Below are 27,940 nucleotides of genomic sequence, written 5' to 3'. Positions count from 1 at the left end.
CACACACACACTTCCTGGTTTTATTTTTTCTCGCGCCCGCTAGGGCACCACTGAGCCGCGGCGGCGGCGGCGGCGCAACAGCAGCAGTCGCAACATCTGGGGGAAACTTAAGGTGGTCACGTAGGTTTTCCCCAGGCTGCGGCGCGGAGGTGCCAGCGGCTTCCCGGGGCAGCCGCCACGCACCTGACGGTTACGCCTCTCCAGCCGCTGGGGTGCTGGCGGGGGCGGGGAGCCGGCAAAGGCGGGGGTGGAGATTAGAGCTGAGCGGTGGGGATCGCGGAGAGTTCCGCGCTTTGGGCCCGTACTGGGAACACGAGGATGGGCGGCGGTGGGGGTAGGGCGTGGCTCCCGCAATCAGGAAGCGAGCCACTCCGGGGGAAGGCTGGTCCTCGTCGCAGGCAGAGAAGGGGGTCGCTTCCAAACCCTTTCCCCGTTCCATCCTCTTGCAGCCCCACGGGAAAAGCCCCAGAACCCCGCCTAGCCTTCCACCCCAGCGTATCTGCACCGAGGAGCCGGGAAGGGGACTCGCTCCAAGGAGTAGGGGCGTTTCCTTTGCTAGAAAGCGCCTTGCACCCTCAGGGTGGCGGGTGGATTGACTTACAAAGCGGGGTCGGCAGCGACTCCGGCTGCCGCGGGGGTGCGGCCAGATCACACAGTCGGCCCGGGCCCCGTTCTTAAGAGGGCTGGACGCACACACTTTACGCTTCAAGGAGATACCCACTGACCTAAGTTTTGTCTTTCCCTCTTGGCTCCCAGATAGAGGCAGCGAGAGCAGTTGTGCTCCAGAGAGATGTCGGTGTATTTCCCTAAAACTTATGGAAGGTTGTGAATTGTTGGGCACCGAGATGTGTCGAAAGTAATATTACAGTTGGCAAAAGGTGAGATTAGAGCACCTTTCTGCAGAAGGCGCACCTGTTGCGCGCTGCTCGGCTGCATTGTCTGCGAAAGTGGGTGACGCCTCACTATGAATTTTGGGGGTCCCTAAAGGTCTGGGTCGCAGTCTACCCCCTCCTCTCCCCTCCCCTATCCACCCACTACGTCGTCCTTTGCACGTGGGCACTGCAAGGAAAGAAGGGAACACAGGACGTACCCACTCCCTACCCATGTGTGTGTGTGTGTGTGTGTGTGAGTGAGAGAGAGGTGGGGGCGGGGAGGGGAAAAGGGAAGAGAGAGAGTAGGAATGCCAGAAGAGGAGGCCGCGGACAGGAAAAGGAAGAAAAGGACGATGTAACGGGCTGGGGAAATCCCACCCTAACTGCCCGAGCTCTCCGAGCGTCTCGTGTCGTGGGGCTTCTGCATGCGCTTCGGCTAATGGGGGTGACAGGCGTGGGTGGGTGAGGTTAGGGCGCTGCCCGGCACACCCCAGCCTCTGCGATTCCAGGTGCTGCCCAGGTGCTGGCTACCTGGCCCACGCCAGCCCTCCCTTGCGCCGGGGCTTTTGTTGCACCCTCCCCCACGCTTGAGGGGCCGGGTGGCAGCGGTGGTGCGCGGGTTTGGGGGAAGGTGAGGTGAGATGTCGCGGCGCTTGCGGGCTGCGCAGACCCGAGTGAGGAGGTCACACCTCTTTCGGAAAAAAAAAAAACAAGAAACAAACAAAAAAAACCCAAAACCAAGCTGGCTACCAAGGTGAACCCAGAACGGTTCCCACCTTAAAATCGGCCCTGCTCGTGACGTCAGGTCGGAAATATACCAAAGCGAGCGCGGGCCAGGAGTCCGGGGAGCGCGGCCGCGCGGCGATTGGGCGGCGGGCCGCTGACGCGCGCTGACGCGCGGAGACTTTAGGTGCATGTTGGCAGCGGCAGCGCGAGCCACATAAACAAAGGCACATTGGCGGCCAGGGCCAGTCCGCCCGGCGGCTCGCGCGCAGCTCCGCGGTCCTGCTCGTCCGCCCAGCCGGCCGCCTTCCCCTGCTCCCTCCCGGCTCTCGGCGGCTCGGCTCCAGCGGCTCCGCAGTTCACTCCTCCCCGACCCTGCCACCCGGACTCCCAGAGGGAACTACACTTCGGCCGAGTTGAATGAATGAAGAAAGACGCGGAGAACTCTTAAGTGAGTAGGTACAGTCCGTGCGCTTGCGTTCTTTTATCCTTCTTTATTCGTTTGCATGTCTCTTCTTTCCACCTACGTGGTACAGGTTCTCTAGGAGTGGGCGTCAGAGGCGCGGAGCGCCAGTGGGCCAAAGGATGGGGAGAGTAAGTGCGCCCAGCTACAGAGGGCATTTGTCTGAACTCCAGCTCTGGCACTAGGGGTAGCTGACTCTCATCAAAGGCTTCCAGGCTCCTCATTGGTGGACGTGGAAGGGAGACTTGCATAACTTGGGAGGCTTCGGACTTATCCGCAGAAATGTGCTCAAAGTTTGCTCTTAGTGAGAAATTGATTGTGGCCTTTGGACGCAGAGACTCCAAGCCCTGCCTATACGAGGGGCCTGGACGCTGCCCACAAAGTGACAGGGAGAAAGTTATTCAGTATATGTGTTGCTTGGGAACTGTGTCACCGCGGCTGGCCGGCTGGCCAGTGTTGCCTGGGTATTGTTGAGTAGGAGGGTGGGAGAGGATGTTGGTAGAGTGTCCTGTTTCTAAGTTGTCTGAAATTTCTGGTTTTAACACATGCCGTGCTTGTGTATGTGAGTGTGTCAGACAGAGACAGAGACAGAGAATATGTAGAATACAGTTACAGAGCTGTGAAGTTAACCAGGAGGTTACTATCCAGCAAGGGCATATTTCTCAAAGGCCATAGAGACCAAGAGTCTTCTTTCTATTTTTTCTGGTTAACCTTTCTCATGAAGTAAGATTATGGAGGAGGGAGAAGCACAAGAGGAGTAGATGTTTGGCTTTTTCACTAGTAATAAGATTGTCTATGTCTAGAATGTCTTCCAAGTGGAGATATCTGAAAATTACTAGGACTCAAGAATGCCTTGTTCCAGCAAGTAGGCAGGTTGTGGAAGGCTGTATAGGGAAGGTGTTCAGCTTAGCATGTTGGGAAGTGCTGCTAACACTGTTGTCAATACTGGATAAGCAGTGTGCCCCTCCCTCTGCAATTGACCTAAGATGCCCCTTAAAAAGTAGTCTCTTCTTCCCACCCTTTGGCCATTCAAGATGTTGAAAGACAAGCTTGCTGGAAAAGTGAGTGGCAATTCACCTGTATCCCCAATCCCAGTGTCAAAAGCATTTAGGAAATCCAGATGCTTCCATTTAGATTGACTTCAGGGCTGCCCAGGCCTTGTTAACATTTTGTAACGTGTGGGGGCGGTGGAAGAGATTCATTTTCATTTTATATTTTTGACTTCTTTTCTCACCCCCTCCCAAAAGAAAAGCCAATTTCACCACAGGAAAAGAAAGAAAAAATTAAGAGAAGGTCCCAATGCTGTATTTTATTAAACTCTAGTTTCTTCTGATTTGGGTCTGCATTAAACTAAAATGGAAATAAGAATCCTCTCCCACCTACCTACCCCCACACATCCTAGCAAAGGGGCCAATCTATTATATTTTAAGTATTAAATAAGTACATGGAATACCTTTCCTCCTTCAGAGACCTCTCTCTGCAAGGATTTACACAGTACAGTGGGTGGCATTTTCTGTTGTTTTCAGCCATCTCAGCTACACATTCAATTTCACTGCTAAGTTTGGTAGAGGCTGCAGAGTAATTTCCAATAAAGCAATCAAGGAGGGCATCAACGGGCCTGTCTGGTGAGTCTACAGATGCCCAGCCAGTCGGGGGCAAAGTCACCCTGAAGCTTCCTGTGTCTGTATTTCAGGGAGGACATCAGACAGGCTGGACTCCCCATTGCTTTTCTAAAAATCTTGGGAATTTTGTCCTTTCTTGAATTACGACCCTGTCCACCTTTAATTTCCTCGAAAACGCCTGTAACCCGCCTGAAGGTTAGTGCAACTTCATTTCTCTTTCCCTCCCCCAAGTTTCCTAAACAGCAAGAAACAGGGCAATGCTATGTTCCTCAGCAAAGCCTTTTAGCTTAAGGTTTTCCCGAGCCATCGCTTTGGGGAACAACTTTGTCATTGTGCAATTGAACTTCATTTCTATAATGAGCTTGCTGAACCTGAGCTTAAGGGGAAAGGGTCATTCGAGCGGGATTGCCCGGGAATATCCGGGAACGGAGACCCTCAATCGGTCTTTCTTTGAGCAGTCTCTCCATGCCCTGCACTGTTTTGCTCCGCAGCCCTCGCGCCCTCCTCCCTTCCTCTCGCGCCCCTACACGCTCTCTGACCGCCGCGGGCTGCCGGTGTAGCTCCAGGTGTACCCGAGCCCGGGAGGAAGTGTTCAGTTGACCAGGCTGAGTGTATATTACCCTGTTTCATTTCCAGCCATGCCTTGTGTTCAGGCGCAGTATGGGTCCTCGCCTCAAGGAGCCAGCCCCGCTTCTCAGAGCTACAGTTACCACTCTTCGGGAGAATACAGCTCCGATTTCTTAACTCCAGAGTTTGTCAAGTTTAGCATGGACCTCACCAACACTGAAATCACTGCCACCACTTCTCTCCCCAGCTTCAGTACCTTTATGGACAACTACAGCACAGGCTACGACGTCAAGCCACCTTGCTTGTACCAAATGCCCCTGTCCGGACAGCAGTCCTCCATTAAGGTAGAAGACATTCAGATGCACAACTACCAGCCACACAGCCACCTGCCCCCCCAGTCCGAGGAGATGATGCCGCACTCCGGGTCGGTTTACTACAAGCCCTCCTCTCCCCCGACGCCCACCACGCCAGGCTTCCAGGTGCAGCACAGCCCCATGTGGGACGACCCAGGCTCCCTCCACAACTTCCACCAGAACTACGTGGCCACAACTCACATGATCGAGCAGAGGAAAACGCCCGTCTCCCGCCTCTCCCTCTTCTCCTTTAAGCAATCGCCCCCCGGCACTCCCGTGTCTAGCTGCCAGATGCGGTTTGACGGACCCCTGCACGTCCCCATGAACCCAGAGTCAGCGGGCAGCCACCACGTAGTGGACGGGCAGACCTTCGCTGTCCCCAACCCCATACGAAAGCCCGCGTCCATGGGCTTCCCAGGCCTGCAGATCGGCCACGCGTCGCAGCTGCTCGACACGCAGGTGCCCTCGCCGCCGTCACGGGGCTCCCCCTCCAACGAGGGGCTGTGTGCGGTGTGCGGCGACAACGCGGCATGCCAGCACTATGGCGTGCGCACTTGTGAGGGCTGCAAAGGTTTCTTTAAGGTGAGCAAGGACCGGGGTTGGAGGAATCAGGTATGGGCCCCCTAGTGCCCAGAGCCTCCGAGCACGGGCTCCACCCTGGTGCAGGCAGCCCAGCCCCAGCTTGTCGGGACGGTCCAACTCCCGGGGTCCGCGGAGGCATCCTGCCGCAGTCCACCGGATGCGGGGTGGGGGTGGGGTTGGGGCCTTTGGATGCCTGAGGAAGGGAAATAGAAAGACCCGGAGACTCGGGGTCGTATCCCTCGGATGCAGCCGACCCGGCCGGCCCCCCGCCCGAAGTTACTGGAGCCAGAGTTGGAAGAGGGTCATTTGCATGTGCTAGGAGCTGTCTTCTCTGTTCAGATTGAAATTGGTTAGGACAGAGAACCGTGTCTGAGCTAACCAAGTGGAACAGAATTCCCTATGGTCAAATTAAGTGATCTCTTTATTTCGCCATCCTGATTGAATAATCTTATCATTTTAAATAGAGAAGGTCTCCAAGGAATGTAAATAATATGAATGCCCACGGATTTGTATTTACTGAGCGTCTCCTTCTACTTCTCTTGGCATATAAAACACAGCAAGGAGCGGCAAGGTTAGCTCAAATGTTAACGCTATCAATTTTCTCCTGTTAAATGCCCTGGGGGAGGAAAAAGAAAAGAAAGAGAAAGGAAAGGAAAAGGGGGAAAAATTAAAAAGGAGTTGTGTGTGTTTGTTTGTGGGAGGGAGTGTAGATTCCAGCTGTTCGGAAATTATCTCTGGATTCCTTGGGTTGCTGGATTTTCAAGAGAAAAAAATTCGGCTATATTGTCTCTTTTTGCAGCGCACGGTGCAAAAAAACGCGAAATACGTATGTTTAGCTAATAAAAACTGCCCAGTGGACAAGCGGCGCCGGAATCGCTGTCAGTACTGCCGGTTTCAGAAGTGCCTGGCTGTTGGGATGGTCAAAGAAGGTAGGTCGGAGCAAGCAGCCCACTCCTCAGTCTGCACCCCCGGGAAATCGCTGTTTCTACCACAACCCCACTTTCCACTTCCCAGACCTGGGGGTCTCCCGGATCCCCCAACCCGCATCTGTCCTCCACGACCCGGCAGCTGCCTGCTTGCCCATCTTGCCTTAGAGAATGCCGCTAGGCCCTTCTCGCCTTTAACTATACGACCCATTTGGAAGAAGACGTAAAACCACCCCGCATTTTTTATTTTATTTTTTAATGCTTCTCGTTAGTAAAAGCTTTACAAGCAGTGGGGCCCTGAGCCGCCCCGGCCCGGCGTCCGGCGGCTGCGGCCTTCCCCGAGGGAGGGGCAGAGGCGGCAGCTGGGTCCCGCTAGGGGGAGCGGCGCTAACCTGGCTGTTCCTTCGCAGTGGTTCGCACGGACAGTTTAAAAGGACGGAGAGGTCGTTTACCCTCGAAACCGAAGAGCCCCCAGGAGCCCTCTCCCCCTTCGCCCCCGGTGAGTCTGATCAGTGCCCTCGTCAGGGCCCATGTCGACTCCAACCCGGCTATGACCAGCCTGGACTATTCCAGGGTAAGAAGCTGGCGGGGGGGTATCCTATGGACAAACCGGCAGTTGGGCAGGACCCCCTTCCCACACCTATCACTAGCCCCCAGATTCAAGGATAAAGGAGGCAAGCCCTGCTGTGGCCTCATAGCTTTGGCCAGAAACACAGGAGACAGACTGATAGATAAATGCTGGGGGTGCAGCCGTGAGGACGGGACAGAGGGACAAAGAGAGGATAGGCCATACAGTCACACCTCTGCCAGCTCCCCATACTCACACACTGACCCCTCTGATGCCAAAACCAGAGACTGTGCCAAGTGCCCCCACTTGGATTCTGTCCCTACCCTTTCATTCAGATGCTTTAGCCCTCTTCCTCTCTGGCACTGTCAGGGTGGGGCCTGCCTGCTCTGGGGTCAGGGAGAGGAAAGAGTGAGGGTATATAGAATAGGGTGGGGTTCAAGTGGTCAGATTCCTCTTTTACCCCAGCTGTGAGAAATCTGTGGGCTTTAATTGGAGGAGGTTTGTCGGGCAAACCTAGAAGTCACTGCAATGTTATTAAGATTTGCAAAGGGCGGCTCTGCTTGGGACCCACTCTGGGACTGGCATGAATACTAACGTGTCAATTGTTTTGTGAAGATAAGAGTGAACGTTTCCCAGGGCTGGATGGCACTGTATTTAGTCTGTATGGAAATGGTAATTTACATATTTAAAGCAGCGACCTCATAGCACCATCCCTAATTGAATTAATTGCCCCAGAACATCTAATTTCCTTACTGGTCAGAGCGAGGTTTAATTGTTATAAAAACCTGGCTCCCCTACTAGAAGCGGGGTTAGCAATTTCACGGGTTATATATTTTAGAGAACCTCATTAAGTGCTTTTTAAAATGAAATTCCAGTTCCAGGCGAACCCTGACTATCAGATGAGTGGAGATGACACCCAGCATATCCAGCAATTCTATGATCTCCTGACGGGCTCCATGGAGATCATCAGGGGCTGGGCTGAGAAGATCCCGGGCTTTGCTGACCTGCCCAAAGCTGACCAGGACCTGCTTTTTGAATCGGCTTTCTTAGAACTGTTTGTGCTGCGATTAGCATACAGGTAATGGGGGAGGCAATTCAGGAAGGCTGGAAAAACAGGAAGAGGAATGGAGAAAGGAAAAGAAAGAAGGAAAAATGGGTTGGGGGCGGGGAGAGAAAAGAACAGATAGGAAATGAAAGGTGTGGGGAAAGGAAGTAAAGGGTAGTAGACAAAAGGAAGCAAAAGGAAGGAGCCCGGGAGCCTTGGATGAATGGAATGGAGGTGGGATAGGGGGCGTTCTTGATTGTTATGAAATTAAACCTTTTCAAGGTCTACTGGTCTACATTTTATTAACTCTTCGGTAATTAGGTGCCTCTTAAATCCCTCATTTATTGCTCTTCAAGTAATTAGTTGTTTAGCTTTTCTCTCTCTCTTTTTTCTCCCCTCTCTCTCTTTGGTATTAATTGCAGGTCCAACCCAGTGGAGGGTAAACTCATCTTTTGCAATGGGGTGGTCTTGCACAGGTTGCAATGCGTTCGTGGCTTTGGGGAATGGATTGATTCCATTGTTGAATTCTCCTCCAACTTGCAGAATATGAACATCGACATTTCTGCCTTCTCCTGCATTGCTGCCCTGGCTATGGTCACAGGTTAGTACCACAGGCTCAGGGTGCTTCTCCACAACTGCCCAGTAGAACTTGTCCCGGTTTTTCCTTGCTACCGATCCTCCCTGGTCCTGCCAGCTAGCTAACTGTCTTGTGTGTTCCTCTTTTGTTTCTGATTGTTTTTTGCAGAGAGACATGGGCTCAAGGAACCCAAGAGAGTAGAAGAACTGCAAAACAAGATTGTAAATTGTCTCAAAGACCACGTGACTTTCAATAATGGGGGGTTGAACCGCCCCAACTATTTGTCCAAACTGTTGGGGAAGCTCCCAGAACTCCGTACCCTTTGCACACAGGGGCTACAGCGCATTTTCTACCTGAAACTGGAAGACTTGGTACCACCACCAGCAATAATAGACAAACTTTTCCTGGACACTTTACCTTTCTAAGACCTTCTCCCATGCACGTCAAAGGAACTGGAAAGAAACTTAAACCTGTCAGAGGGGCAAGTCACAAAGGGCAGAGATTTCCTCCTGAGCTGCTGCAGCTCTAGCTGGCTCCCACCCCCTCCATAAAACCCCTAACCCCTTGATCCCTAAACAAACAAATAAGCAAACAAACAGAAAAACAACAAAAACTGTTGCTATTTCCTAACCTGCAGGCAGAACCAGAAAGGGCATTTTGGCTCCGGGGCATCCTGGATTTAGAACACGGACTGCACCCAATACACTGGTATAAACTTTTTATTATTAGTTTAAAACTCAGTTTATTGTTCAGGAAAAAATTCCTAATGTATGATGGGAAATGTTTGACCATGTTTGGTTGTTGCAGTTGAGACAAATGTAACACACACACGCATACACACACACACCATAAGGGGACCCACATGTATTGCCCTTAAAGACTTCAAAGTTTTCTGCTGTAAAGAAAGCTGTAATATATGGTAAAATTAAATGTTCCGTGGGTGGCATGAGTTGAAGAAGGCAAAGGCTTGTAAATTTACCCAATGCAGTTTGGCTTTTTAAATTATTTTGTGCCTATTTATGAATAAATGTAAAAAAATTCTAAAAGATAAGTGTGTTTGCAAAAAAAAAAATAAATAACTACACAAAAAAGGGAAAAGCATGTTTGATCCTAGGTCGAAAATGTTATAGGCACTTGCTACTTCAGTAATGTCTATATTATATAAATAGTATTTCAGACACTATGTAGTCTGTTAGATTTTATAAAGATTGGTAGTTATCTGAGCTTAAACATTTTCTCAATTGTAAAATAGGTGGGCACAAGTATTACACATCAGAAAATCCTGACAAAAAGGACACATAGTGTTTGTAACACCGTCCAACATTCCTTGTTTGTAAGTGTTGTATGTACCGTTGATGTTGATAAAAGAAAGTTTATATCTTGATTATTTTGTTGTCTAAAGCTAAACAAAACTTGCATGCAGCAGCTTTGACTGTTTCCAGAGTGCTTATAATATACATAACTCCCTGGAAATTACTGAGCACTTTGAATTTTTTTGTTTTTTTTAATGTCTAAAATTGTCAGTTAATATATTATTTTGTTTGAGTAAGAATTTTAATATTGCCATATTCTGTAGTATTTTTCTTTGTATATTTCCAGTATGGCACATGATATGAGTCACTGCCTTTTTTTCTATGGTGTATGACAGTTAGAGACGCTGATTTTTTTTTCTGATAAATTCTTTCTTTGAGAAAGACAATTTTAATGTTTACAACAATAAACTATGTAAATGAACAGAATTTTGTCTTCTTTCTGGGTCAGGAAAAAAAGATGACTAGCCAGGCATATACAATAGACAGAACTGGAGATTGACTTGGGATGGGTCACTTATTCAACATTTGAGTTTCAGATCTACAGCCTAGATCTATTCTGACAAAAGCAACTGGGGAATTGAACTAATTATCCAAAGAATTCAGTACATTATTTTTCCTTAACCACAATTTTGCAGTGTGGCAACCTACATTTATCAGAATCAATAAGAATATCTCATCTCTCTGTTAACTTTGTAAGTGCAGCTATCAAGAGAAATTCAGGAGACCAAACAGCTTTTGAACTTTTGTAAGGCTAGAACTTCTGTCAAGTTTTTGTCTTCCATGATGTTTAGGAAGTATCTTTTGAAGACTCAGGAAGTCAATACAGATTTGAAGTGTGTTGTTTGTGACCTCTGTTTTCTTTTCAATTCTTCTAATTACTACTGTTGTATAGGGTCTTGGAGGAAGGGCCAAGCATTTGGGACCTTTGGTTAGTGGTGTTTGGCATAGAGGAGAACTCAGTAGAGGCTTTTCTTAAAACTTTTTGTTTTCCTCCTTCAGTGGATAGTAAAGAAGTTCAATTTGCAGTTTTGGAATAATATTTCTGTCTTAACATTTTCTCAGATAAATAAAATATCCATTTGTCAGGTCCTGGGTCCGGTATAAATACGTTATACCACAGCTTATAGGATTCCACCCAGCACCAACTTTAGCAAAGAAAGTAACTAACACTGTAGACGCTGTTTTCTGTCTGTGTTTCTGCTTAGAGACCAGGTCCTTAGGCGGTCGAGGTCCTTCCAGTTTTGCCTCAGTCCAGCTGTGCATTCATAGTGCAGGGTGGGTACAGTGTTCCCTGACCCTGGTGAATTTAGTGATGGCTTCTGGGTCACTGAAATTTACATAGTGTTATTATTTTTTTTAATGCAGGGTTAGAACAATAAATTGCCCCGAGAATTCTCAGGTTGTTATTTTTACTTTGCCTTTCCCCTCCTCTTGAAAAAAAAAACTTCTGTGGGTCGGGAAAAGGAGACAAGGCAGGTCTCAGGTAATTTAAGGTTATTTTTACGAGATGCATTTCTCTGCAGGTAACTCCGAGGGGGCAAAAGTAGGTGGCCACGGAAGAGATTAAATAATAAGCGAAATGTCCAATTGCCTGGCTTTCTTGAAAAGATGGGGCTTGCCATTCCTTTTATTTTCACAACGTAAGCCCAACCAAAGCAGCACACTAATAAGCACAGAGAAAAAGAAAGCTCTTCAGACATGCTGGAAGTCTGCAGAGCCGTCAACGCACATCTCCCAGGTGTCTGCAGCCCCGAGACAATTACATTTCGCCTCAGAATCCCCGAGAGCTGAACCCAGAAACGAACCCTGTTGCCAGTTCTCCCTTAAGGAAGCGGCTGCGCATCACCTGAGGCCAAGGGGGTGTCAGGTAGTGCGCCTCCCGAGAATTTGGGGTGAAAGGAGGGAGGGATGACTCTCCCACCCCCGCGTGCAGATTGCACCGGCTCCGCACACATTCAGTTGTAATTCCTAAGTCGCAAAGTAGCTAGTGCTTTTTCTGCTTCACAGCTACCGAGTCGATTTCCAAGACCTGGCTGCGCACTGGGTTGTACGGGGAAAGCCTCGGACACATCGCTTCTGCATCTTCCGAGATCCACGCAGCTGAGCCCTTTTCCTGTCCTAGTCTTTCTAGAGTAAAGCCTACTAGGAAAAGCAACAGACACGTTGCATTGTAAACACCAGACATTGCAAGGAACTTCTTCAGAAAGATATTCAAACTTTATAATGGGGGCTTCATATCACTTTCCTCTCTTCACTGTCCTTTCAAGAATTTCGGGTATTGTGTGTAGTTCCAGCAATGAAAAATACATAATCATTGTTCTGCAGATATGACCACGCACTTCTCAGCTCAGAGAGAAGGTCTAATGTTAAGTCCTCACGGTGTCTAGACCCACTTAAAGTGTTGTTGAGAACGTCTCCTGACTTGATGAAGAAATGCCTTTAACTTAAAGCACAGGTGAGCCAGCACTACCTCCTGCTGCGCGGTGGGTCCCTCTTCTCCGCAGTCCAGGCGACCGCCGCGGCCGCAGTCTCTGTAGGTGCTCAGGCTGCTTTCGCTCCCACCTTCCGCTTTTGGGGAGCGGGTGGGAGAGGGCGAGAGAGACAGAGACAGAGAGAGACAGAGAACAAGGGAGTTTGAATTCCTGGTCCTCATTCAAACAGGAGAGCTACACCTGGCCCAGGTCGCTTGATAGTATTCCTTAGTGACAGCGGCCACCCAACGACCTCTTGTGTATTTCTTCTTTTTGGTGCTCACCTCTATCCCTAGAGTTTGGGTGGCTCCTCCACTAAAAACATTAATCGTAAGTCTTAATCGGACAATGGTTCTCTCTCCGAAGGAGAAAGTTTTGCCAACGTGAAAATGTCACTTGAAGGTGCAACTTCACTTTGCCTTGAGAACATCTTGGTTTCGTCTGTGGCGGTGCGTCAACACGAGTGTCCAATGATCTGATTAAATTTTAAACCTAGGCGTCGGCAGCGAATACTTCCGAGATACAAACTGGTCCGTGAGGGAAAAGTTTTATTTCATCGTAGTGTGTTGGGCACAGAGTTTTCCGGTACAGGATACATTTCCGTCCTGCCCGTCCCCCGTACAAGGGCGGCAACACACGCGCATTTTGGGCGTCGCCGCGCGTGTTGCGCATCCCTGCACCCCCAGCTCCCTGCCTAGCTCTGCTCACGCGTCCGTTTCCTTTTTCATCCGCGGAGCGGCAGCGCGGAGGTGGCGGCGGAGAGTAAGGGCTGGGGGTCTTCCGGGCCAGCCTCGCCACTCTCGGTGAGAGAGGCGCCCTTCTCGAGGCCTTGGGTGCCCGCACCCACCTCAAAAATGGAAACAGTTTCTATCAAAGCGGGAGGAGAAAGGAAGGTATCTGGTCCCACGGATTTACAAACTTTTTTTTGGTATTATTTTGACGGTTGAACAAAGGTCTGGGAGTGTCTCTAAGACATCCTCCTCCAAAAGGGATTGTATGGCTCCCCTTGCCCCCACCCTCTGTGTCCGCTATTCGGAAACCGGAGCTGTCCCTTCTTAGGCGCACGCAGGAATTTCTCAGCAGTCCAACTTTCCTGGGCACCCGGCAAGCAGGACTTGACTCAATTTTTGGGTCCCACGGAGGAAGGAAGGGGTTGAGTCCTAGCCCCAGTCAACTGCTCCTTCCCGTGGGTCTCGGCCTCTAGTAAAAAGAGGGCACACGGTTGCAACAGTCTTCGGAAAAGGTTCTGCTTAGATCCTTGCAAGACAAAACTAGAAACTGAGAGCTCGCTTTTTGCAGAGCTGCATTTTGGGGGTTTCAGGGGATATTGGCTAACTTCACTGGTGAAGCAAAATGTGAATTCCCAACAGCGTCATCATCTTTTTGCAATTTTTAATTTTATATGTTTAATAATAAAATAAACACAGAAAAATCCGCTTTTCATTTTTACTTTTTAGTTTTACTAGGAACCCCAAATTGGAGAGTGCACACAATCATTTTAGGATGGCGAGGCTGTCATTTAAAGCCATTTTTTCCTCAGTATGTTTTCTGAGCACGACAGAAAACGATCGCTGGAACTCGCAAGGTTCGTGCTCCGACTTTAACTTTACATTTCCTTAGGGAAAGTCCGGCTTCCGTCGGAGGGCTGCTCTTAGAGCAGTCTGTGAGCAGGGAGGCAGGGCCCCACCCGACGCCCGGCGCGAGGAAGACAGGCGCACCTCTGGTTTCTAGCCGGGAGGTGAGTTTAGGGACAACGGGCAGTGGTGGGAGACCTCCGGAGAGCGATCCTCTGGCCGCTTACTCCCCGCCCCACCAGGCTTCTCACGGGGCTCCCCCTCCCAGCGTGGTCTCATTTTGAGGCACCAGGATTCCTGCAGAGGACGTGTGCGTGTTTACGGGTCCGCCCGGCACGGATGTAGACACGCAGCAGCTCACTGCGTTTTGGAGACTTAGAGTTTGACTTTGCAGGTTGCACCAGGACTTTGCCGAGGGATCCCGGCAGCAATTAAGACGAAATCGCCCGGGTTAACTCTCTGTTTCCTTGGTTTCCTGCCCTCCCCAACTGCCTCCTGGCTTCTTCCCCAGCTGTTTCTTGTCCCCCAGGGCTGGAGGTCTCAACAGGTTCCAGTCAGTGCAGGGCCAGTCCGGTGCGTTAGGGCGCGGGCACCTGCGGCTGTGCGCGCCGCTGGCTTCCCTTGCACCCACAGATCAGTAGTCAGCCTTGGGTCTGTCGGATCGTGTCTCTACACCACACTTGGGAAACCTTTTTTAAAGTGTGGGGCGCATAAAGGGGAGGAGGGGCAGAGGCTCAGGGCGTCCGTACGAGCGCATCCGCACCACAAGAAGGGCTGGGAAAGGGCCCGTTCACCATGTGCCGCACATGTACTCTCAACTCCGAAGCTGCGAAGAGAGGTCGCGCGCATCCTGGCCCTGCCTTCATATGTCCTCGAAACACTTGTTAGGAGACCTAGGCCCGCGAGCTGGAGGGAGCGACTGGTCAAGGTGGCCAGATGGTGCTGCGCCCTGAGCGGCTGCGGGGCAGCCAGTCTGCCTACCCGCCTGCCCCCGGGCGCGCTCCTTTCTCCCTGGAAGACACTGATTGCGGGTGGCTGGCTGCCCTCTTTTACGCTCAGCAGAGAGCTCTCGCTGTCGTGCTCAGCTGGATGCCCAGCCAACCGTTCCAGCTGAGACGCGGATCCTTGGAGAGAGCGGCTGCCACGCTTTCCACCAGGTTTCTTCTTCCCTCAGTGGATCTCTCTCCTTTCTACTTCTTTGTATTTCTATCCAAATTTGTGTTTGGAGAAACTAGGACTTCCACGACACCCGTCGTAACAGAGACGATGCTGAGTTTCCCTTAGACTTCCCTAAGGCAGTAGCGGGTGGCTGGGGGGCTGCTGCGAGTTTGAGAACTCCAGCGGTTACTAGAGGGACTTCCAGAGGGACGAGCCTGCTAAGATATTCTGCCTCTGGAAGCTTGCACAAGAGGATTGTGTTGACTATCTCAAATTAAATTGGACTTTTGAAAAGGGTACAGGAGCGGGGGAGGGGGTGGGGAACAGAGAGAACTCGCCATCAGTATGTGGCAATAAGGCTGGAGTTTTTCAAACTGGGTGGGGGTCCTGACCCATTAGCGGTTTGTAAAATCAATGCAACAGGCTGTGATCAGCATTGTCTTTCAAAGGAATAAAAGAATAACAGAATTAAAATAATGAGTGTTACACAGAGTAGCTGAAGTATGAAAAGTCTAAGTGTTGTTTGTTGAAACTTTTCTTGGGCTACAATATAAAATATATGTATGAGGATGGGTCTCACTCAAAAAGTCTGAGAACTGCTACCAATGGACCAGAGGGTTCCTGATGTGGAGGGGAGGGAATGTCTCACTGAGAGACACTGAGAAGGGTTTTTCAGCCCTGTGGGTTTGTAATCAACCCTTTCTCTGTTGTCTTTTTTTTTTTTTTTCTGTTTCTGTTTTCTCTTTCCTCCTCCTCCCCAACTCCAATGGGAGTCCACATCTTTGGCCTGTTATGTGCTGGGCATCGGGAGTAAGGGCAGGGAACAAGCATATAAAGTCACCCCCAATGCTTTCTCTCAGCAACCTAGCATCTGGGAGGAGGGTGAAAGTGAAGTGAAGAAGGTCACTGGGGAGGCTGGAGAGAAGGGAGGGGAATGGACATAATGTGTCTACTCACCATATGCTAGGCCACCTCATTTATATGCTGTCACCCAACACAAGGGAAAGCAAAAGCTTTAGAGGAAGATAGGTAAAGACACAGGTGGATCAAAATAACAAACCATACTGTGAATGATCAGGTGAGTGGGGACCGAGAGGGAAGAGGAAGAGGGAACTTGAGGAGTTATGTAATCGGAGTGTTAGAGTGGAAGGCACACAGAGATGGGCAGGAGAAGACTAAAGTGCCCTGGGAATATAGGATGCCCAGGTACCACCTACAATGTAGATGAATTTAAAGAAAAAAGAAGAGATGAATGGAGCAAATAAGAAGGGCACATAAAGGATGCTGGGGGTAGGTGGGCAGGTATGAGATAAACATTTGGATGTGGAGGCCATAATAAAAGGATTATCTAAGGAGAGGGCGGCTGTAGGTGTGGGAGGCCTCGGGCTAACAGGGACCACTCAGAAGTTTTGTCATAAAGGAATTGAAAAGAACAAAACCAGTGGCATAGAAAGGTATGCTTCTGTCCTCCCTTTCTAACTGAAGAGCTTTGGAAGCAGGCTGGTCTCCTAAAGGGTGCTGCAATCTCCAGGCAGGCGTGGTGTGGACTCCTTTGAAGATTTGGGCCAATGTGGGCACATGCAGGTGGAAGATGAGGCCACCTTCCATAGTTTCTGGACTTCCTCCATCACAATAACTCTACCCACCATATGTTGCAAAGCTAAATCTCATCTCAGGTAGTCCTCCCAACTCCAACCTGTGAGGTTCACATTATTACTTTCATCTAAAAATGAGGAGATGGGGCCCAAAAGCCTTGTTAAATATCAGCCAAGAGCTGGATAGTTGGGATTCGAACTCAGAACTAGGGCATACAATTTCAGCTGCCTCTCCTTTGCAATACCAGGGTCAGAAGGATTGTACCTCTGCCCACACCTTGGGGAAACTGATCATATGTTTCTTCTGCGAGTTGAGAATATTGTTTCAGGTGTGCTCAGACTTCTAGAGGGAAGCATTGATGTGAAATCATAGTGGGGTACCGGTAATAGTATATTGCTCTTCTCTCTCATTTTAAAGAATAATCCTTTCTTAGAAAAGATTATTTTGCTTTTCTCAGTTAATGCAGGAAGGAGTTTTGAGTTGTTTGCTTCACTGCCCAAGAAAAGAATGATTGCTGCATGTGTTTATGTAACTGAGAAAGTCCTATTAAAGGTAGTAAAGAGAAAAAAAAAATGTTTTTCCTCCTGAAGCTGTTTGAATTTCTTTATATTAATCACTTGCTTTTTAGCCAGCTTCTAGGTTTCCTATCAGGAAAACCAAATTGCACATCAGTATGTTCACTTCAGTCACGGCCCCGAGCAGACCACTTTGTAAAAACTGGCTGGGCATGAGCCATTTACTTTTTCTTCTACTTCGCCTGTATTTTGGGTCTACGATGTTTAACTGTTATCAACATTTTCTTTAAAGCTACTCTCACAGTCTACCCAACGGTATAAATAGGTTTTGCTTAGCATCTCAAACAGAGAGTAATATTTCTTCAGAAGATTCTCTGCATCTAACTCGGTGTGGTCAAAGGGTTGCAGAAGTAGTTTTATTATATTATGAAATTTATTAGAATATACACACTAGACAAACAAAATATGGTAGATTTAGGTCACCTGTTTGCTTATACAATGATTTTGTTTGTCTTTGACATTTAATTTAAGCTTCAGTTATCTGAGGGCCGGAGTAGGCAAAGGGTGTTCTGCCTGTGTTATGTTTCCTGTTTTATAACACTTACTTGTCTGTAGCTCTCTGGATATAAGTCACAGGAAGTGATTTAGGGACAAGGAAGCCTTGTGACATATTCTGAAAGTGCCTTTCTGAAACAAAGTTCTGAAAAGTTGAATTATGGCGACCCTAACAGTGGCTTTTATTTTTGAAGACTTGATATAGCTTCATTTGCTTTCTTAGTCTTTGCTTAATTATCTTCTTTGCATACTGAATTGATACAGCTAAAAACAAGCTTCCAGAAATCCATAATGAATGCACTGGATGCCAAGAATATGTGTTCTGTGTAATTTCCCCGCTCTCGCGGCAGTGCTGGGCAGAATGTGTATGGCCCACATGTGTAAAAACAACATCAACAACACTGACACATCAGCGACTGATTTTTAATATACCTGAGAAGAATAAAGTCTGCTGCTGTAAAATCTACACTTGCGGATGTGTTAGCCCTAAATAACCTTTAAAATTGGTCATGGTGTGGTGGGAGACGGTTGGTATTCACGAGTGTTTTGACATGTTTGACATTTTATGTATGGTGTACTGCTTGTCTGTCTTGCATTTTTTCCCCAATACTTCATGTTTTCTTACTAAAATGCAGCTTTTGGTGTTTATATTTGGGGCCTATAAGTCTGCTCATTGGATGAATGATTCATTGTTATTTATGCAAATATGTATTGATGATTAGGCTATTACTGCCTTTCATGCTATGGTCATAAAAAGAAGGCTGTATAAAGAACTTTTAGATTTTAAAGAAAAAGTGTATTTGACACATGTCAAACATCTGAAATTTGCTACAGTTCTCAATTAGCAAATAAGGAAAAGGAATTCTATGGAATGATTATGCGCTCAGAAGCCAAGGAATTGGTGCACCAGAATCTGGTGTAATGAACAGAGGTTTTGAAATCAGTCTGAGAAGCACTTAAAATTTTCCTCCATTTATTTTTGGAAAGGGTGAAAGGATCTCTACAGGGGATGACCAATTGAACTGAGCAATCTAGGTGGCCTTGAAGTAATATTTATAAGAAAACACATATCTAAATATGTATAGAATCAGAGCCTTAAACAGCATTCTCTGAATAAGACAGAGATTCAATCATCTTCCCTTTGTACCACTGTCTGTTAGTTCTCCAGGGGGAGCTCAAAAAATGAGTTCCAAAGGTTTAGCTAATCTTTGGTGAGGCATTTTTCGAATCGATGAGTACCATATACTGAAAGAACTAAAAACTATCATTTGTTTTTCGAGTATTGGAAAAGGCAACAACTTGGATTGAAAAGCTTTTGGTGTCCCTCTTTACCTTGTAGTCTATTTTAATGTCTATACAGATTTGTCTACAGACAGATTTGGTCAAAATTTTTCGAAGTCAGAACTAATAAGTTGCTAATTACCTTTCCTCCCTTGGAAGCCCATGTTGCTGATAACTGTGGCTTCCCTTTAAATGTTATCCTCTTTAAGACTGTAACGGACTCTAAGGCTTTGACATTTTTTTGTCCCAGATATTTCTCCTGTTTTTAATCTCCACCTGTGGTCACATGCCAGGAGATGGTGCACCTCCAGGCGGGATTCTAGAGGGGCAACGCTCTCTGTCTGGGGTGTCAGGGCCACTTTTCTTCTGGAGTGTATTTTTGTGTGAACTTTCCTTTGTGCCCTCCCCAGAGGACTAACACATCATCTCCATGACACACACAATTGTTGCCTGGGGTTTGACAAGAATATCATAAGTTTACTTTCGGCTAGCAGAAATATTTAATGTTGCATCTTGTGATTCAAATGGGGTCAAGAGACTGACACGCATGCACTCTCTCTGAGTATCTTCCCAGTTTCTCCTGTAGACTAACAATGCCTTAGGTCTTCCACATCCCTTTGAAGACCTTCCTTAGTAAACATTCATTCGTAAAACACAAAACAATGGAAAACTTTAACATGGAAGGTGCAGGGTTGCTCTTTGAAAAATATTACTTTGACTTGTAAAGCAATGTGAATGATTATAATCTGACACTAATAAGATTGTGAATCTCATTTCCTAGGTGATGAGTTAGTGGGAAAAAACGCAAGGCTTCCCTTGAATGTGCAGGGTTTTTGTATGCTTAACATTGCTTTCATCAAAATATGTACTGTTGATCATTCATTACATTTCTTGTATGTACTTAACTGAAAAGCAAGAAAAAGAAAATCAAGTGCTTGTCTTTCCTTGAAGTTAATTTCCCTTAACATGTATTCAAAATAAGCATTCCAATGTAGCATAATATAGTTACGGAATTTGATGATTACAGGAAAGCTGGTGTGGGTGGGAAATGCATCATTCATTGGAGTGCAAGTAGCAATGTATGATATAGAAAAGGCGAGATAAGAACAAAGAAAAAAACTGAAGGAACAAAACATCAGCAGACTCACAGAACCCAAGAATGGACTAACAGTTACCAAAGGGAAAGGGATTGGGGAGGATGGGTGGGAAGGGAGGGAAGAGGGAAAAAGGGACATTACGATTAGCACACATAATGTAGGGGTGTGTGTACAGGGAAGGCAATACAACACAGAGAAGACAAGTAGTGACTCTATAGCATCTTACTACACTGATGGACAGTTACTGTAATGGGGTATGTGGTGGGGACTTGATAATGGGGGGAATCTAGTAACCACAATGTTGCTCATATAATTGTATATTAATGATACCAAAAAAAAAGAAAAGGTGAGATATTCTAAACAAGAAGCTGTAAACTGGCATTTTTTTTCCTTTCTGTAACTAGAATACTACCTAATACTTGTATTATATATGCATATTCATATGTTTTGATGATAACTTAGTGAAACTGGACCATAAATATAGAAATGAAGCATATTACTAAATATATATGATTTTGCAATGAGCACTTATTATTTTTAAACGTCTGTGTTCTTATGGTTTTTACTTAGAGAAATCAATCCCTCAGTACTCTGAATAGCCTTATGATATTTTTTCCTCCAACTACTAACAGTAACTTCCAAAATTGAAGACTGAACCATAGTAGTCAAACTTAACACTCCTTTGATCAAATTACAAAACTGGTAACTAAAGGAACATGAAACCTCTGATACAGTTTCACAAAGTCTTATTTAAGGTCTTATTCAGATTAGCATGAGCATGGTCACATATACCGAAAACTGGTTGAAAGGCCATAAATAAAAAACTGTCATCTGGCAATAAGCTGACTTGTGTGGAGCGATTCACTGGGGGTGTTTTTATAAGGTCTTATATAACTTTATTATTAATAATGTTATAATGGGCAAAGATCATATTAATTACACTCAGAAATGGTATTGCTTGGAGAACTTGGTGAGATGGGAGAAACACAGTGACACAAAGAGAGGCCAGACATACACGGAGAAAATAAATCACTTCTCAGCTGAGCAAGGAAGATGAAAGCAAATACATCCACTACATGTCATAGCAAAACAAATTTAAAATATAGAGTATGAGTGTAAAAGAAAAATTTGTAAAATACTAATATTGGAGTGAGGGCTAAATAAATAATTAGGTAGAAATATTCCACGTAAAATTAGAGGAAAAATCTTATATGCTTTTTTAGCTGAATGCGTAGGGACTTCTCACCGTCAGAACAGGAGAGATGCTAATCCTCTTCTGCAGGAAGCTTTGACAAGGCAGTGCCAGAATCCTGCATGCAGCCCTGAACTTCCCAGCCCCAGAGGGATGTTGACAAATTGGACAGATTTCAGAGAACCACAACAAAAATGATTAAAAGGGGCTGGAGCAACTGACTTATGAGGAAAAATTAAAAGAACCAATTATGTATTGCTTACCCACACAAGACAAGCAGTAGAGGGGAGGAGAGATAAGAAAACCATGTATGATTATTTGAAGAGTGTAAATACCAAGGTAGGAGATGAATTGTTTAGATTGTCTCAAGGTGGCAATAACTTTGAGGTAAGGGGAGGAAATAAGTAGAGGAATTTGGTGGATCATCAGAAAGATAATTTGCAGTGGTATTATTTGTAAAATAATAAGCAATTTTGAGGAATGAGTAAACTGTATTGCATCATTATTATTTTTTTTAGTGCAAAAAAGACTGCCTATTCACTACTGGGAAAACTTTAAGATGAGTTAGAGAAAAGAGAAGGAAAACAAGTAGTTTACTTCAACTTAGAGTGTGAAGAACTTTATATGTAGTTTAAATTAAATATGACATATTCAAATAAAAGTCAGAGTGAATCTTAAATGAAGCTAGCCTAAAAATAAGACCATTCCTCCTTTCATAGGTCTTCTCAGCATTAGATCTACTCTTGTCCATATACCCTGCAGTAGGGTAGTCTTACAGAGGTCAATTGTAGTTAGAGGATTTTAATGTTTTGTTTTAATATTTTCTCATGGTATTGGCCTCCTCAATAGTGATGTTGCTAGAACTAAGTCCAGTATCTAGTTGATATAAGAAGTAAGAAATGTCCTCCTTTGACTTTTATTACTATTTTTTCTGGCATGCCCCTCTGAAACTTGTCTCAGCTTGGAAGGGAAAAGTACAAATGGAATGAAGTGGCCACTTTAAATGATAGCAGGCATGGAACTGAGGGAAAGAATATTATTCTGAAAACATCTGAAAGTGCCTGACTCTGGAGGTGAAGCAAAGAAAAGATTTCTTCTAGTGTCAATGGGAAATATAAATGGATCTAAAAACATGAATGGCAAAAAAAAAAAAAAAAGTACGTGGATGCAAGGTGCCTCAGGACCTCTTGCTTTCTCTGTCTTAGTAAAAGAGTGCTGTTCCTGTGCTAGAAGATGCAGCATAAGAGACAGAGATGCAGAAGGAGAATCTTATTAACATGAGCTCTGCACTCCCCATGCACTTTGAAACTGCCTGCTGTCAGGCTGCTGAGAAGCCAACATGTGCAGGCTTCCAGGGCGTGCATGCTGCAGAAGGCTGAGTGTAATTATTTCTGGATAGGATCCTGTGTATGATTCCATGATAATAGTGACTGGTAGTCTGTCTTTATTTGAACGGATATTTACTATACATGTAATTTAAGCTTTTAACAGTGAGGTATTGTATTGGGGGAGACACCACTGTTTTCTCTTAAGCTATGCAATAAATGTTCATATCTTAATTCTGGTGGGTATATTGTGCTGATTGGAAGAAGTAAAAATCCCCAACATTATTTTTTTTTTTACTTTTTTGGGAGATGTTGTTTATAGCCAGTACATGATAGATTGTGTCTATTATAACCAATTGGTTCTATCTGGAGTATCTACAAATTTCTAATGGATGTGTTTTATACCAAATCTTGCCACATAATTTTAGTTTCAAGATGACGTATCAAGTGTTTGTAGTACTCTCTCAGGAGATCCCCAATGTTTTCCTTGTTATCATTGTTTGTTAAAAGTAGTGTTTAAAAAATGAATTACCTAATAAAATTCAATGAACTATATTTACTGGACAGTTTCATTAAGTGGAGAGGATGCTGTAAGATTTCAGTAGCTTTTTTCATTTTGTAAACGGTTATACTTTCTGTTTTTATTTTGACAAACTCTTCAACCCAGACATTTAATTTAATCATTTTACCTTAAAAAGCAGAAGAGAAGAGATTACACAGGTAGACTGTGCTGTCAGTGAACATTTATACTTGCTGAACTGCTTTACTTTTGTTCCTATGTTAATGGTTTGGTGGAAAAATGACCTTGTTTTGGCACAAAAATTAATTCAAGTCAACAAATCTATTTTTGACTTTTTCTTATAAAATTAATGATAGACTTTTCTAACAAGGAACATTTCTGCTGTAACTAGTTGTGCAGCTAAAATATCAGTGTGGATAACGGAGGGGATTGGTTTTTGTTTTCAGTTTTATGGTTAGCTTTATTTTAAACATTAGTTCTTCTGATCATTTAAAGGAATGTTGAATATTTACAGGGCTTACACCTGGGTTCCAAAACTTTGGATAGCAAAGTCTTTTTGTGATTCTTATTTCTTTAATAACCAGGAATTTGTTGTAAGTGCTATTGTGCTTTTGTTTTTCAAATAATTAAGAACTTAATTTCTTTTTCATTTTTAGTCTTGTCATTGTTTCAGGGTGAAATTTTGGCTCTACCCCTTTGTCTGTTAAACTTTTTATTCAGTTTAACCTTCACATTATTTTGAGCTCAAGTTTTTTACCACAAATTTTCCTGAAGTGATTTTGCAATTTTTTTTTTCTATCCGTGACATTTGTGGTTCCTTTCTGTCTTTCGAAAGCATAGACAAGTCCAACCAGGGTGAAGGGCCATGTTCAGAGCTGAGAGTTATGCCGTAAGACTATGAGTTGTGTGGATCCTTTCAAATTCTCTACGTCATTGCACAGAATGTGAGTTCTCTTTGGGTACAAGAACATTATTATGAATTATGCCTTAACTTCAACAATGTTTGTAATATCTACTTTGTGAATTTGATTCTTGAGGCAGTTAACATTTGTTATCTTCTTAGGAAGACAAATACTTGTCTACTTATAGAATTATAAATGATGAAGCTTAGAGAGATCTCGCAAGGTTGACTAAGGCCATCTCTTTTTCTCCTGGCCAGTCTTGTCTTGCTTCCCTTGCATGTCAAAGACAATGTCCCAGTGTATCTCCAACTGCACAAAGGGTAATAATATATCAAGAATGGAGATTTGAAAACAAATTTTTATGAGGACTTGAATATTTAGATGGTAAATACTTTGAATATGCCATTAAAAGGAATGAGAGATTTATCTTTTGATGTATTTCTGAGACCTACTGAAAATCCTTAGTCACTTGAGTGTTTTACTCCATGGTGTATTAACACATTTATCCTCCAGATAAATGTCTCAGAAATGACTGTTTTTAGGCCCACTTTAGGAAGGGCATATTTTGCATATAAAATATTATGATATAGTAACAGAATATTATAGCATTTAGTGAATGATTTCATGAATACTCTCCCAAGTGTGTTTAGGATGCCAAGTGTATCTAAATTACATTATGTACATTTGGCTTCCTTGTACAAAATGTATTTATTTATGGAAAAAGTGGTTTTTTGAAATGATTCTTTAACATATGTGAATAACTTCCATTGATTTTTTTCCAAGGAATAAGATGTCTTTGAGTTGGTTTGAGCATTAAGAGTTTTTGACAATGGTGAGCTTTGTCTCTTAACACTATCTTTGTGGATTTATAAATAATGACTTATGTTTGTAAGATGTGCACAATGCAGAGGAAATGCTTGAGGCAGTAGACATGTATTATTATATATACAGATACTAAATTGCTCTGACACTAATTAGGGCATAAATAATGGCATACCTAACCAAAGGCAAGCAAAACGTTTGTTGAGTAACTAAAACTAAACTTACTTCTTTGCAGGTTCAAAGTCCATCTGTTTAAAATAGGCTAGGTCAGGCAGATAAACATGAGCAAGTAAATACACAGTACCCAGCTTTGCATCATTCTGAATATATTGAACTCCCACTGAGAGCCTAGATCTGGAGGCATGTGGAAATCGAGGTGTTGACATGTTCAGCAGGATGAACCTCTATCTTAGAGCTTTTTATTTTCAGTAAGTTGTATACAAGACTGCGCGTATCTCATGTTCTCCTTGTTCTTTTCTATTTGTAATTTTGTTGGGAAGAATTAACCTAATTTGGGCTGATATTAGGAGCCCTTCAAGAATTAGACCAGTTGCTTGGTTTAAAGCTATATGTTATAGAAAAAGAAAGGGAAGAAGCAGGCTCCAGTGGAATAATAGCTTTAGATTCTTTAGGAGTATGCAGGGGAACAGTTCTGAAGATTTGGATGTAAATGTAGGAGTTGACTAAATGCAAGCTAATAGTCATTCCATAACTCAAGATCCAATGCAATGTATCACATACAAGATACAGTGAGATTCCTGGCACTTCCTGTGAACATTGAAATAGAAGTACCAATCTTTGGTAACCCACAAAACATTTAAGTTTGTTGAACAGTGCCAACTACTAGCTATGTTACCCTGAGCAACTTACCTGTCTTACCTATGCCTGAATTTCCTCATCTGTACATGGGATAAAAAGAGCCTGGTACATGATTAACGCCCAGTAGGGTATTGCTATTATTATTCTATTACCACTATTTGAGAAATAAAGACTTTTTAATTTCATTCATATTAATATTGTACTGTACTTGATGCTTTATAATGCTGATGAGAATGAAGGGCCTCTTTTCAGGTCTGTTTATTTGACCAGGCTTGGCCGCAAAGTCTTTACATGCCAGTGTAGGAATGCTGGGAATGCAATGAAGAAAAGACACGGTCCGTCTGCTTTCAAGTCTCTTACAGTCTAATAAGAAAGACATAAAGGAAAACAAACACTTTCTGCATTTTTTATATGTGTATATATATATATATGTATATATATATAATTTAATTAAAGTATCATTGATATACGATGTTATGAAGGTTTCACATGAAAAACATTGTGTTTTCACCATTCACCCATATTATCAAGTCTTCATCCCCCCATTACAGTCATTGTCCATCAGCGTAGTAAAATGCTATAGAGTAATTACTTGTCTTCTCTGTGTTGTACTGCCTTCCCTGTGACCTACCTATATTGTGTGTACTAATTATAATGCCCCTAATCCACTTCTCCCTCTCCACCTGCCCTCCCCAACTCCTTCCATTTGGTAACTGCTAGTCCTTTCTCAGAGTTTGTGAGTTTGCTGCTATTTTTTTTTTTCGGTTTTGCTTTGTTGTTATCCTCCACAAATGAGTAAAGTCATTTGGTACTTGTCTTTCCCTGCCTGACTTATTTCACTGAGCATGATACCCTCTAGCTCCATCCATGTTGTTGCAAATGGTAGGATTTGTTTTCTTCTTATGGCTGAATAATATTACATTGTGTTTAGGTACCACATCTTCTTTACCCAGTCACACATAGGTTGCTTCCATATCTTGGTTATTGTACATAGTGCTACGATAAACATAGGGGTACATATGTCTTTTTGTATCAGGGATCTTGTTTTCTTAGGGTAAATTCCTATGAGTTGAATTACTGGGTCAAATGGTATTTCTATTTTCAGCTTTTTGAGGAACTTCCATATTGCTTTCCACAACAGTTGAACTAATTTACATTCCCACCCAGCAGTGTAGGAGGGTTCCCTTTTCTCTGCATCCTTGCCAGCATTTGTTGTTTCTTGTTTTTTGGGTGTTGGCCATTCTGACTGGTGTGATGTGATATTTCATTTTGGTTTTAATTTGTATTTCACTGATGATTAGTGATGTAGAGCATCTTTTCATGTGCCTGTTAGTCATTTGAATTTCTTCTTTGGAGAAGTGTCTGTTCAGATCCTTCACCTATTTTTAATCAGGTTATTTGTTTTTGGGTGTTAAGGTGTGTGAGTTCTTTATATATTTTGAATATTAACCACTTATCAGATGAGTTTTTTATAAATATATTCTCCCATACTGTAGGATGCCTTTTTGTTCTACTGATGGTGTCCTTCACTATACAGAAGATTTTTTGTTTGATATAGTTCCATTTGTTCATTTTTGCTTTTGTTTCCCTTGCCCAAGGGGATGTGTTCAGGAAAAAGTTGCTCATGTTTATATTCTAGAGATTTTTGTCCATGGTTTCTTCTGTGAGTTTTATGGTTTCATGACTTACATTCAGGTCTTTGATCCATTTTGAGTTTACTTTTGTGTATGGGGTTAGACAATAATCCAGTTTCATTCCCTTACATGTAGCTGTCCAGTTTTGCCAACACTGGTTGTTGAAGAGGCTGTTATTTCCCCACTGTATATCCATGGCTCCTTTATTGTATATTAATTGGCTATATATGTGTAGGTTTATATCTGGGCCATCTATTCTGTTCCATTGATCTATGGGTCTGTTCCTGTGCCAGTACCAAATTGTGTTGATTACTGTGGCTTTGTGGTAGAGCTTGAAGTTAGGGAGCATAATCCCCTTAGCTTTGTTCTTCCTTCCCAGGATTGCTTTGGCTATTCAGGGTATTTTGTTGTTCCATATCAATTTTAGAACTATTTGTTCTAGTTCATTGAAGAATGCTGTTGGTATTTTGATAAGGATTGCATTGAATCTGTAGATTGCTTTAAACAGGATGGTCATTTTGACAATATTAATTCCTCCTATCCATGAGCATGGGATGTATTCCCATTTATTGGTGTCTTCTTTAATTTCTCTCATAAGTGTCTTGTAGTTTTCAGTGGAGAGATCTTTCACCTCCTTGGTTAGGTTTATTCCTAGGTACTTCATTCTTTTTGATACACCCACATAATATATTAATAACCCTAAATAGGGGCCTGTAAGCCACATGTTGAGATGGAGTACCCGAGACTTCCTGAGAATGTCTTTGTCAGAGAAAATAGGAGTTTACTTCTAAGCCAAAGAGGGGATATATGATTAAAGGCATAGAACTATGAAAAGACCTGGGGTGTTCTGGGAAATGTTGGCATATAA

The 27,940-nt window shown here is 44.3% G+C and overlaps 1 protein-coding gene across 10 annotated transcripts; it reads left to right on the top strand.

Annotated features, from left to right (window-relative positions):
• The first annotated feature begins 323 nt into the window (after window positions 1–323).
• NR4A2 (nuclear receptor subfamily 4 group A member 2) lies at window positions 324–9,682 on the top strand. Of its 10 annotated transcripts, none has more exons than XM_036996074.2 (9): window positions 345–878; window positions 1,839–2,050; window positions 3,752–3,875; window positions 4,334–5,182; window positions 5,982–6,111; window positions 6,519–6,682; window positions 7,552–7,754; window positions 8,144–8,322; window positions 8,467–9,682. In XM_036996074.2, exons 2-9 carry the CDS (start codon window positions 2,016–2,018, stop codon window positions 8,721–8,723), a joined length of 1,941 nt encoding a protein of 646 aa, XP_036851969.1. In that variant the 5' UTR covers window positions 345–878; window positions 1,839–2,015; the 3' UTR covers window positions 8,724–9,682. The 10 variants fall into 10 exon arrangements, 9 of the variants coding, with proteins under 9 accessions (XP_036851974.1, XP_036851969.1, XP_036851973.1 ...); XM_036996078.2 differs by having other exon boundaries at window positions 862–2,050; window positions 8,144–8,160; window positions 8,265–8,322; XM_036996079.2 differs by lacking the exon at window positions 3,752–3,875 and having other exon boundaries at window positions 324–2,046; window positions 4,317–5,182; window positions 8,144–8,160; window positions 8,265–8,322.
• Window positions 9,683–27,940: the final 18,258 nt, after the last annotated feature.

This window comes from Manis javanica, chromosome 7, assembly GCF_040802235.1.
Source record: "Manis javanica isolate MJ-LG chromosome 7, MJ_LKY, whole genome shotgun sequence".
In the NCBI taxonomy this organism is placed as follows: domain Eukaryota; kingdom Metazoa; phylum Chordata; class Mammalia; order Pholidota; family Manidae; genus Manis; species Manis javanica.
The sequence above is the reverse complement of the archived record's forward strand: the minus strand, read 5'-3'. Positions and strand labels throughout refer to the sequence as shown.